The sequence below is a fragment of the Peromyscus maniculatus genome, chromosome 22, assembly GCF_049852395.1.
Source record: "Peromyscus maniculatus bairdii isolate BWxNUB_F1_BW_parent chromosome 22, HU_Pman_BW_mat_3.1, whole genome shotgun sequence".
Lineage (NCBI taxonomy): Eukaryota > Metazoa > Chordata > Mammalia > Rodentia > Cricetidae > Peromyscus > Peromyscus maniculatus.
The window spans coordinates 37,726,348-37,737,522 of NC_134873.1; the positions used below are offsets into that span (position 1 = coordinate 37,726,348).

At 47.2% G+C, this 11,175-nt stretch overlaps 1 protein-coding gene across 2 annotated transcripts in view; it reads left to right on the forward strand.

The window, feature by feature from the left end:
- The window catches only part of Pxdn (peroxidasin), a 78,127-nt gene extending 67,240 nt beyond the window's left edge, over window positions 1–10,887 (forward strand). For both annotated transcript variants that reach the window (XM_006989785.4, XM_016008070.3), the window contains 4 exons: window positions 4,475–4,595; window positions 4,865–4,994; window positions 7,706–7,819; window positions 8,743–10,887. In XM_006989785.4, coding sequence (XP_006989847.1) covers window positions 4,475–4,595; window positions 4,865–4,994; window positions 7,706–7,819; window positions 8,743–8,862 — 485 coding nt within the window. In that variant the 3' untranslated portion in view covers window positions 8,863–10,887. The remainder of the gene's footprint in view (window positions 1–4,474; window positions 4,596–4,864; window positions 4,995–7,705; window positions 7,820–8,742) is intronic.
- Window positions 10,888–11,175: the final 288 nt, after the last annotated feature.

Sequence of the window (11,175 nt, forward strand, 5' to 3'; positions counted from 1 at the left end):
AGGTAGAGAGTAGTGTTAGGGGTGGAAAGCCTCGTAATGAGGTCTGTACAGTGTGGTGAAACTTTATTTGTGCATCCCAATAAAGCTTATCTGTAGATCAGAGGACAGAACCAGCCACTAGATTAGACATAGAGGCCAGACAGTGGTGGCACACACCCTTAATCCTATCACTCGGGAGGCAGAGATCTGTGAGTTCAAGGCTACACTGGAAACAGAGCCAGGCAGTGAGTGGCACACACCTTTAATCACAGAACTGGAGATCTCATGTCTTTGCTTCGGAAGGACACATGCCTTTAATCCCAGGAAGTGATAGCAGGAAGCAGAAAGGAATATAAAAGGACCAGGAGGCTTTTTAGCAGCAGTACAACTGAGACTCGCAGGGGTGAGGACTCAGAGGCTTTCAGTCTGAGGACTCATGGAAACGGGATCGGCCGAGAAGTTGGCTGTGGCTTGTTCTGGTTCTCTGATCTTTCAGTTTTCACCCCAGGACCTGGCTCCGAGTTTTTTATTAATAAGATCGTTTAGCAATTCATGTTACAGTGCAGTGCATCCCAGTCTGCCTGGGGAGGCCTGCTCCCTGTGGTGTCTGTCCACCTCGCACACAGGGCTACCATCACAGCTCTAGCAGCCACTGGCTTCCTGTGGTGACTGTTCTGCCGTCTCTTTCCCACTTTGCATTCTCGAGTTCCTCTCTTGGTTAACCTCAGTTTCCAGTTTCTAATTTGAGTGCAATTTTGGCTTTATCCAAACTATGATCAGAACCCCATACATAATCAAGCTGGGGGCATTTACAACCTAAGCCGAGTGACATATGTTTGTGGTGAGAAGAGGACTCAGGATCGATGCTCCAGCCACACATGGAGCAGCACACTTGGTCCTCAGCCCTGCCCTACCCCTTGGAGGCCCTGAAGAAGGTGGGCACACAGAAGAAAAGAGGTGCACAGAGTTCAGAACTATGGTTATCTCTTATTTTTCTCCTAAAGTAGTCACCCAGGGTATTTATTAAAATGAGGTTGACTTTTGAAACTGCATTTAACATCCTAAGAGGATGTGTGGTGAGGGTGGGGGTAGGGTGTATCTGTATGTGAATGTGTATGATCATGTGGTTTGCCCAATCTGATTTTTTTGTCTGCCTCTCCCCCATATGTATGTATATATGTATGTGTATATGTTTGTATATGTGTATGTATTGTTCTCTCTCTCTCTCTCTCTCTCTCTCTCTCTCTCTCTCTATCTCTCTCGTGTGTGTGCGTGTGCGTGTGTGTGTGTGTGTGTGTGTGTGTGCACGCGCGTGTGCATGCGTGCGTACGTGCGTGCGCGGGAGAGAGAGAGAGAGAATATTCACATAAAGAACATTGTGCTTACTGTGTACCCAGTACTAAATGACTGCTGTTCTTGTGCTCATATTGTGGGAACTTGTTCTGCTTTTGCTTCTTTTTTGTTTTAAACTCTCACAGGTTTTTTTCAGTTTAAATATTTTCCTACAAGGATGGCAGAGGATTTCATTCTGTTTGTAGGAACCTGTTGTCTTGAAAATAGTGTGCAAGGCCAGTTCTGATTTCCAGATACAGAGCCTCTATTTTCTGATAACACGACCAGATCCCCTTCTGTTACAGAACAGAGCCAGCCTTCACTGTTTACTTAAAAATGTCCACAGTCCTGGAAGAGGTCGTCTCTGAGGCAGGCCTTGTCTTGGCATGTGCCCCCCAATCTTTTCCATTGTTCCAGCTACTGCAGATGCTCGGTGCCCAAAGTTCTTGCCGACACAGCTTCTTCCAGACACTGTGTCTCTTAAAATAGCAGGCTCAGTCCAAACCCAGAAGAGCTTTAAGATTCTAAATTTACTGGTTTCTGTTTTAGCTCAAACTCATTTATTTCTAAATCCTGCAGGAAGAAAATGTTAGTTGCTTTTTTTTATTATTATTATTTTTTTTGGTGTGTGTGGTGTGTGCTTGCATAGCATGTGTATGTTTGCATGTGTGCAGATGCACATGCATGTGGTGCAGTTGGCATGTCGAGGCCAGAGATGGACGTCTAGCGTCTTGGGTTGACCATTTGGCTTGTCTATCTAGCCAGCCTGCTCTAGGTATAGAAACTCCACTTCTTCTGTTTGCTCAGCGAGGGCTTTATTTACTGAGCTGTCTCCCCAGACCCTGTTCTTTCAACTCAGCTTTGAAGAAAGCTCATGACAGTATCACTTCCTGGAGCTGTACCTGGGTCACAGCCCCTAGAGCAACACGCATGTACCTCGGAACCTGCAGCAGCTGCTTCTGGGGTGGGGCAGTGTCCGTTCCTTTTTACTGGATGTGGGAACTGCAGCCTCTTTCTAGGGATTGATGCGTCCTGAGGGACTTCATACATACACACACATACATGTGCATACTCCCACATGTGCAATTTGAAATATTATAGTAATGATGGAAATACTAAAAAGAATTTAAATATTTCACCCAGATTCACCAACTGTGTTAACATTTTCTACATATTTACTTATACTTTTACGTGTGCACAAGTATGTATTGTCTATAAATAAATAAAACACAGAAGTTTTTCTAAACGAGCCTAGGGAGTTGCAGATTTCCTGCTACCATGCTCCTAAATAATTTACTTAAATATAATCAGAATTGAAAAATTTAGCATAAATACAATAGTTACCTAAGTTTTGGATCCTGTTTGAATTCTATTGTTTTCCCAATGATGTTAGTTCATGACAGGTTCCATCTCACTTAATTTTACCTGAATGTTCCCAGACTCCTGTGTCCAAGAAGAATTCTTGGTCTGTTTCCATCTGGGTCCCTTTAGTAGGTTTCCTTCCATGTAGCTTTGTCTGACCCTTTCCTAAAGGTTAAGCACAACACTGGGGCAAAGCTCGAGGCACAAAGAACTGTGTTCCTCTTGACACACCGTAGCAGGAAGCACAGGGCCCTGTGACCAGTGACAGTGATTCAAGTTACTTATTTAAAATGTTTGACTAGACGCTTTGGTGAGTGTGAGGAGGGTTACAAATGTGGTTTCAGTTAGAATCTGAATATTCTCCCCCTTTGCACCAAGCTCTTCCTGTTGTGCAAGGCCCTGGGTGGAGAACCATTCCTAGGCAGGGCAGGTGTTCCAGGTGAGGTTCAGGTTTGGAACACAGGTCTCCTGTATGCACAAAGCTTTGCAGGTGTTACCATGGTTTGGTACATTTGCATTGTGAACATGGCTGCTTCCTAGCAGCGGCAGCAGCATTGTGTGTGGGGTTGCACTAGAGTCAGGGTGCATGCAGCTGAGAAAAGTCAGGCAGAGGAGCGTAGCCCAGCTCTGCTCTGTGCCTGGGGGAGAGCTGGAATATCCATGGCAAACACGTGGCCCTAGATTCCCAGAACCCATCTATGTGTAGTGCTTAGGTCGGGGTCCCTGGGCACAGCCCATTCATACGAGCCCCCCCCCCCCCTTGCCTTGCTGTTGTTCTCAGATAACCTAGGGCAAGGCTTTGTGAGGGAGAATCACCCTCTTCTAGAATATTCAGGCTTGTCTGGCCTGGCTTCGGTTTTCAGGAAGACTTGGAGGAAGAGACTTTGGTAAAGACTGGGGAGTACAGGAAGTAGATATGGCATTGGAAGTCCAAGATGCTGTGGATCTGGTTTAGGTCCTTGGAGCCATCTACCAAGCTGCATTATCTGCTCTGATTGTTGGATAGGGCAAATTAAACCCAGCTTAGCTGGGGTCAGATAATGACCTGCGATAACAAGATCCAGAGTGCTTGATTTAGCTGGAACACTTCCTTCCTTTTCTAGCCATAGACATCAGAATCTTAGATACTCTCCTCCAGAGGCAGGCAGGCAGGCACATGACCTCAGCTTATTTCTCCTCTGCCTTTGTCTTGTAGGATGTTTACTTTAGTAGGGTCACAGGACTTGAGAATTTGGAAGATTGCCTTTGGCCTTTGCTTTCTTCTGGGCCGGGCTGTTCTTAGGGGAGAAAGGAGACATAAGATTTGTGTAAAAATGGGTGGCTTTAATGAATAATGTAGTTGGGGCTTAGGTGAGAGAGAATAGGGTTCCTCCCCATACCTGGAGCTTGGGATGGAGCCTCAACCAGGGCAAGGAAATTACTTGGACTTGTTGCAGGTTGATTTGGGCTGATCATGAGGTCTTGAGTACCATTGGAGAAGGGCAGGAGGACTTAGGTTGAGCAGACTTAGATTATGCTGGTGAAGTGTGGGCTGCAGGAGGGCACAGAGGTCACCCGGGGTGCTCTGGTGGTTTGTCTTCAGGGAGACTCGCTGCAGCTGTTGGCAGGTTTAAGTACTGGACTAACAGACCCACTGTTGGCTCCATGAGTCCTTTTAGGCACTGCCTGGCATCACAGATGTCCTAATTGAAGGGGAAGGGGAGATGATGTATGATAAAAATAGCTACTGCTTAACAAGATGTAAATTTATCCTACATTAGCGTCATCTGTCACTGATTGCCCCTTTTTGCTTTCTCACCAGACTGCAGGACCAGGGGACAGTTCAATGCCTTTTCCTACCATTTCCGTGGCAGACGGTCTCTGGAATTCAGCTATGAGGAGGACAAGCCCACCAAGAGAGCCAGGCGGCAAAAGGCACTAAAGTAAGTTTTGGTGCTGTCTGCGAGGTGTCCTAGCGACGGTGGGTCTCTGCCACAGGCTAAGGTCTTGCTGTTGTTTTGAGCTCAGTCATAGCCTGGGCTGGCTAAAGCAGAGGTGTCCCAGAGTACAGAGTAGACAAGGCCTGTGTCCTGTTTGACAGTGCTGGGCTTTAGTGTGCTCAGCTGGGCACTCTACAGAAGAGATGGATGCACTTAGGAATACTGGCTTAGACCTGTGCATTGACACTCTGAATCTCCTCCTTTCCCCTTAGTGTGAAATATGGCAAACTTCTTAGTAATGCCACGTCAGCCACCCGTAAGCACTCGGAGGGACCAGAGACTAATGATTTAAAGACGTTTATTCTGGAAATGCAAGATGTCATCACAGACCTCAGGAAACAGGTAAGGCTGGCCCAAGCCAATGCCGTCTTCACCTCCTTGGACCTCTCACCAGCACCCCCCAGAGGCCTTGCATTTCTGGGTGATGGTGAAGGTCTTGACTTTGCCCTCACCTGCTGGGGACTGGCCATTGGTGTAGCTTGCTTATCTCTAGCTTGCTGCTAGCTAGGCTACACAGGACTCTTGTCTTCATGCTTCTCTGTGGGCTAGTGTGTTAGGTACCTTTTATTTTTTTTATTGCTGTGATTAAACACCACGAGCAAGACAACTTCCAGAAGAGTTTCTTTGTGTTTACAGTTTCGGGAAGTTAGCGTCCATGGCTGTGGGTGAAGGCATGGCAGTAGGAGAGGAAGCTGAGGGCTCACATCTTCCACCAAAAGCACGAGAGAGGAAACTAGCAATGGTTGGGGGCTTTGGAACCTCAAAGTCTGCCCCCCAGTAATGTACTTCTTCCAACAAGGCCACACCGCCTCAGCCTCCCCACACAATTGGGAAACAATTGCCCAAGACCATTAGGGGCAGCTCATTCAAACTGCCTCAACTGGGGCACTGGGCCCGCTGGACAGCTGATGTCTCTAAATTTGAGACACCCTGCCAGGGAATATGGCCGAGAGGCTATAACTGGAATAGACACAAAGTCCCAGAAAACTCAGGCACAGCCAGAGGAAGAGGTGTGTGTGTGGGGGGGGGGGGGACAAACTTGAATTCCTGCTGGCAAGCAACTCCTTCAGGAGCCTCGTCAGTGATGGTAGACTCACCAAGGCTGCATGGCAGGGTACCAGAGCTACACACCACAGCCCTGGCTGAGGACCTATAGGTAAATTCCTCTCCTTCTGCGTAAGGAACTTTGCTCTGCTTCTTCCAGGCTCTGTGTTCAATTACTAAAGGCCTTGTTTCAAAGAGCGGAGGCTGGAACCTCAGGCTAGACACGGGAGGTCTATTCGCTTGATAGTAAAGAACATAAGTGTGTGTACCTGAATTATGAGACAGAGAAGTGTCCTGGGTAGTGTGGAGTGTGTCCCAGGAGGGAGTCTGACATTGGTGACTGGTTTTTAGGATTCTTGAGTCTGGCTCTGTCTCTATCCCAAGGCTACTCAGGTGATAGGCTTAGAGGAGACTCATGTAACCCAAATTCCTTTCTGGATACAGAAGCCATTCCTATGGCATCTACTCCTGCTTGATCCTTGCCCTGAAGGCACAGGGCTCCACCTTTGTGCATTCCATCACCCAGCTTGTTTTGTCCCAAAGCACCAGAGTGGGTGGTACTGGGAACTCCTGGCTCGGGTAGAGTAGCTGAGACCAACCCAAGGAGACCTCGGGATACTGATGGGAACAAGTGTCCTTCAGATCGATTCTTGGTCTAGGTAGGCCGCATGGACTTAGTGTCCATGGTACCATCATTTACGTTCTGCCTGCAGTCATGGGGCAGGACTTCTTGGCTGGAGATGCCAGCAGACCTGATAATACAGAATGGCCTTTGTACAGACAGCTCAGCAATTTCGGCCCTTCCCTGTAATCCCTGCATGACAGTCTGTGCTGATGCCTATGGCTCATCAATGCTGATGGCCATCCAGATCATAGCCACCTTTGTCCTTAGCTTTTCTGGGTTTTGAGTTCACTCAGAGTCAGCCACTGATGCCCAGGTTACTCTCCACTTCCTAAGGATACTGGTCCTTCCTTTAGTTTTCTTCATGGCCTCAAGTAGGAATGTTGAGAGTTAACTAAACCGTAAGTTTGTTTTGTTTTATTAGGAAATGCTGAAGCATATCTTATGGTGAATAGCTCTTTGGCTAACTAAATTCCAGTTGGGATTTAGGCTGTTAGGAGTATAGTCATCCTAATACAAAGACAACACGGTGATCTTAGTGCCAAGGGGGCTCACAGAGTTGCACAAGATTCTGTGCTCCAGTGTGGACTGGGGACCACAGTGTGCTGTAGTTGGAAGTTTCTCCAGTCCCATCTGGCTCCACAGTCCCATGTTTCTCAGTCCCACGGTCCTGCAGCCATTTATAAAACAATCACTTGCTGGGTGGCACATGCCTTTAATCCCAGCACTCGGGAGGCAGAGCCAGGTGGATCTCTGTGAGTTTGAGGCCAGCCTGGTCTACAGAGTGAGATCCAGGACAGGCACCAAAACTACACAGAGAAACCCTGCCTTGAAAAACAAAATAAATGAATTAATGAATGAATAAATAAATAAATAAACAAATAAAATGATCACTCAGAGGCTTATATTAATTACTAACTGTATGGCCTATGGCAGGCTTCTTGCTAGCTAGCTCTTTCATGTTAAGTTAACCCATTTCTATTAATCTGTGTTTTGCCATGTGGCCATGGCTTTACTGATCTGCTGGCATCTTGCTGCTCCTTTGGTGGTGACTAGGCATCTCCCCCTCCTCTCCTTTCTTCTGTTTATCTGCTTAGAGGATTTCCCACCTCTGCCTCTAAGCTGCCTTGCCATAGGCCAATGCAGCTTTATTTATCAACCAGTTAGAGCAGCACATATTTATAGCATACAGAAAGACATCCCACAGCCTTGTGCTCAGTAGGTAGGACAGGGAAATTCAGGGGCTGAGGTTGAAATCCACATGGGAAGTAGACTGATTTAAAATGCTGTGGTTCCTATCACCTGTTGTAATGCAGGAAGCCTCTCCTCAGCTGAGCATAGTTGTTGAGGTTTGCATCAGCTTGCACTGCTATATGTCTTGTTGTAGATAACCAGCCTGGAGTCTCGGCTCAGCACCACAGAGTGTGTGGATGACAGTGGTGAATCCCACAGCAACAACACAAAGTGGAAAAAAGACACATGCACAGTTTGTGAGTGCAAAGTGAGTATGGGGTCGGTTCTGTGTTCGTGCCCATCACATTTGGATAGTGGGTGGCCCAGGTGTCAGAGTGAGGTCCTGCTGGCCCTGATCATCAACCCTGGTTTCCCCTCATAAGCTGGAGAGAGCACCTGGGGGCATTTGTGTGAACCACCCTACCTTCTAATGGTGTACAAGGAACACACACACACCTGGGAACCTGAAAACTTCACAGCTCATGACCCTTCCTCCCAGAGCTGGCTGTTCCATTCACCCCCTTATCCTCACTGTCTCTGTCCAGGTCTGGCCTGGGATGTTACTTACAGAGAATACTAAGGGCACATGTCCATTTGGGGGAAGAGGTGACAGATAGGCCAGGGATATACCTAAGTTGTGAGCAGAGGTTCCCCTGAAGCCATGGCAGCAGTATACTTGGAACAGAGCCAGAAGGCAGAGCAGCAGAGATGGAGACCAATCCAGATCACCTCTTGTCTAGCAGTGGACAGGGTTCATCCCTTTGCCGGAACAATGCAGGGTATTCCAATCATCCATGGGTTGCCTGGCTAGTGACGATTAAGCTAGAAGAGGCAGCATTCTTTGCAGAGAAGACCATTTCTCTCTGGTCTCATTCTCCTTCCCAGCAGAATGCAGTGGGAGATTGGGGGTGGGACAGCTCAGTCTTTTGATCCTGGGCCCCACAGTGTAGGGTTAGAGGACAATGGGAAAAGTACAAGGTGTGCAATGTGATCCCCCAGGGGATGTATTTATAGCTTAAAGGCTCTAAGTGTCTTTAGTTACAACCCCGGGAGAGGAGAGAGCCAAGCACAGAGACTCATGGTGGGGGATGAGGACAAGAAGCATGGGGCACCATCCTGGGGCAGGGCTCATGTAGATCATGCCCCATAGAGGATCCAAGAATGTGACAAGACTCTTTCTCCCTCCTTCAGAGTGGTCAGGTCACCTGCTTTGTGGAAACTTGCCAGCCTGCAGCCTGCCCAGAGCCCGTGAAACTGGAAGGTGCTTGCTGTCCCGTCTGTTTCAGGAGCTCTGCAGAGGAAAAGCCTTAGTGTTCCTGAGCTGAGCGCCTCGAAGCTGGTCCGCAGAATCCTTGTGAGCTTAGGTGGCAACATGGGGAGCTTCAGACCACAGGACAAGTTGGAATTCCAGACATTTCAGGGCCTCCACTGTGTCATCACTGAAGCAGCCCGGGCTGTGTTTGTAGAAGGAAATCGAGTAGGCAGGAGTGGCTCTGGTCCTCACTTCATGTTAGACTTCTCAGGTTCTTATTTAAGTATTTTTAAATGAAAAATTGGTGCTACTATTAAATTGCACAGTTAAGACATGTGGGTTCCTACATTGCTTCTGCTCGATGATGCCACATCTGTTTAATTGAGGCAGAAGGCCTTTGACAGTCTTCATTTGAGCAGAAGCATTTGGCAAATGGAACAGGATCTTTTAAAATAACTTCCCAGGCCAACAATCCGCACAGGAACACCAGGGCTTCCTCCTACCATTCCTTCATGTCTGCTGTCTTCACCTTCAGGGCTCTTCAATATCTGACCACAATCCCAATACAATCCTGCATCTTGGGACCATGTCAGCCCTTCTACACATGACTATCAAATTATTATGCCACATTTAGAAATGATCTTGTTTCCACTTAGAATGTGTGTAAATACTGCCTTGCTGTAAACTGAATGTGAAATCCTTTGGTCCCATGCCACATCCAGTGACCTGAACAGCCCCTTGCATTGGCAGGATGGGTCTACAGCCACCACCTGCCTTGGTTCCTGACCATAGCGTAGAGAGGGTGATTCACTTTCCAGGCCCTTTCAATAGGTGGCAGACAGGCAGAGCCTGAATGTCTGAAATCACATTGTGTGAATGCTTTAAAGGAAAAAAAAATCCCTATACCTCATTTTTTATTGCATGATGTTTTATAAAAATTTGCCCATTTTAGATGTTAGAAAAATTATTTCCACTATGCAAAAGAATTTTTTTAATTCAGTGAAAAGCAACTATTATACCTCATAGTCTCTTGTTTTTAATTGACCAAAATGTTCCATTCTATTCTCACAAGGTTCTGAGGAGTCTCCCCTGAACAAGCAGGTCTCACCCTATATACCCAGCACTGTATGCTAGCCATGTGTGTACATCAAGAGGGTCATCTGACCAAGGGCTAGGGAGGAAGACCTCAAGGACACAGACAAGTCAGTGCCAGTTTGAGAAGGGCAAAATTGGTGCCATTATAGGGAGACCATCGTTGGGTAAGACGATGTTCAGCTCCTTGCAGCCTCTGGCTTGTGTTGGGCAGTAAGGCCATTTTGGTACAGTCTATGTGTGACCCTTATGCTGATATGATTACCTTCCCAGAGATAGACACAAAGCAGCATGTGTAAGGCTGCTGAGCAAAGACAGCATCCCAGCGTGGGCGTGTTCACTGTGGATTCGCCACATTGGGTATGTAAAAGTGGTCACCTTGCCTTACCCTCCTGTTGCTAATGATATTCAGAAGCCCAGTGGTCCAGCAGGGATGGAAATTTGTGAAATATTAAACTGAACTTCGTGATGAGATCTCAGAATAGACTTCTGTGAAGTAGGAGGCATAACTGTGCCATCTGAAATCTGATGGCCATGTAGTTGCTCAGGCATAGAAATGGCAAGAGAGCCCTGTCTTGGGTAGCTGGTATTTCACATGCGCCCCGGGGGTATGTCTTGTGCCAAGGCATACAAGTGCACATGGTGCTGAGACCGGCGTCAAGGGTTTTTGTTCTCTGATCCTGTGAAGGAAGCTGGCTGTGATTTACATTAATTTCTGTAATTCAAACCAAGATGTCTGCAGATCTCCATTTTGATGTTATAGCGTCACTGGCCAGGCAGTGGGCAGTGCCCAGACACCCTTTCTGATTAGCCGCTGCACTGGGCTTCTGTGATACAAAGCAATGTACATATTTATTTACTTTTCTGACTGTTGCCAACAGCCAAATGCCATTTTATGTTCCTTGTATTCAGTACATTACCAAAGAGGTGTTTGCACTTTGTAATGACACCCTTTCAGTTCAAATAAAAGGGCCACGTTGTCAAGTGGAGAATCTGTTCTTTTTGCTTTGATGCAAATGATAACTTGCTTGCTAAATGATGTGGAAGTATGAGGAAGGGACCCAGTCCTACACAGAAACTCAGAGCTACACCATGAGCCACAAAAAGAAAAGGTAACGGGAGGTGTGTAGTTAAGAGAGAGACTCTTCCTTCTGAGATGGGGAGGACACCTTAGCCAGGCTGATGTCGTATGGGTTCTGCCCCTGGGACAAGCCTCCAGCATTTCCATGTGGACCAGTATGTTCCTTTTTCAGGGAATGCACAGTGCTTTTGGCCCTGGA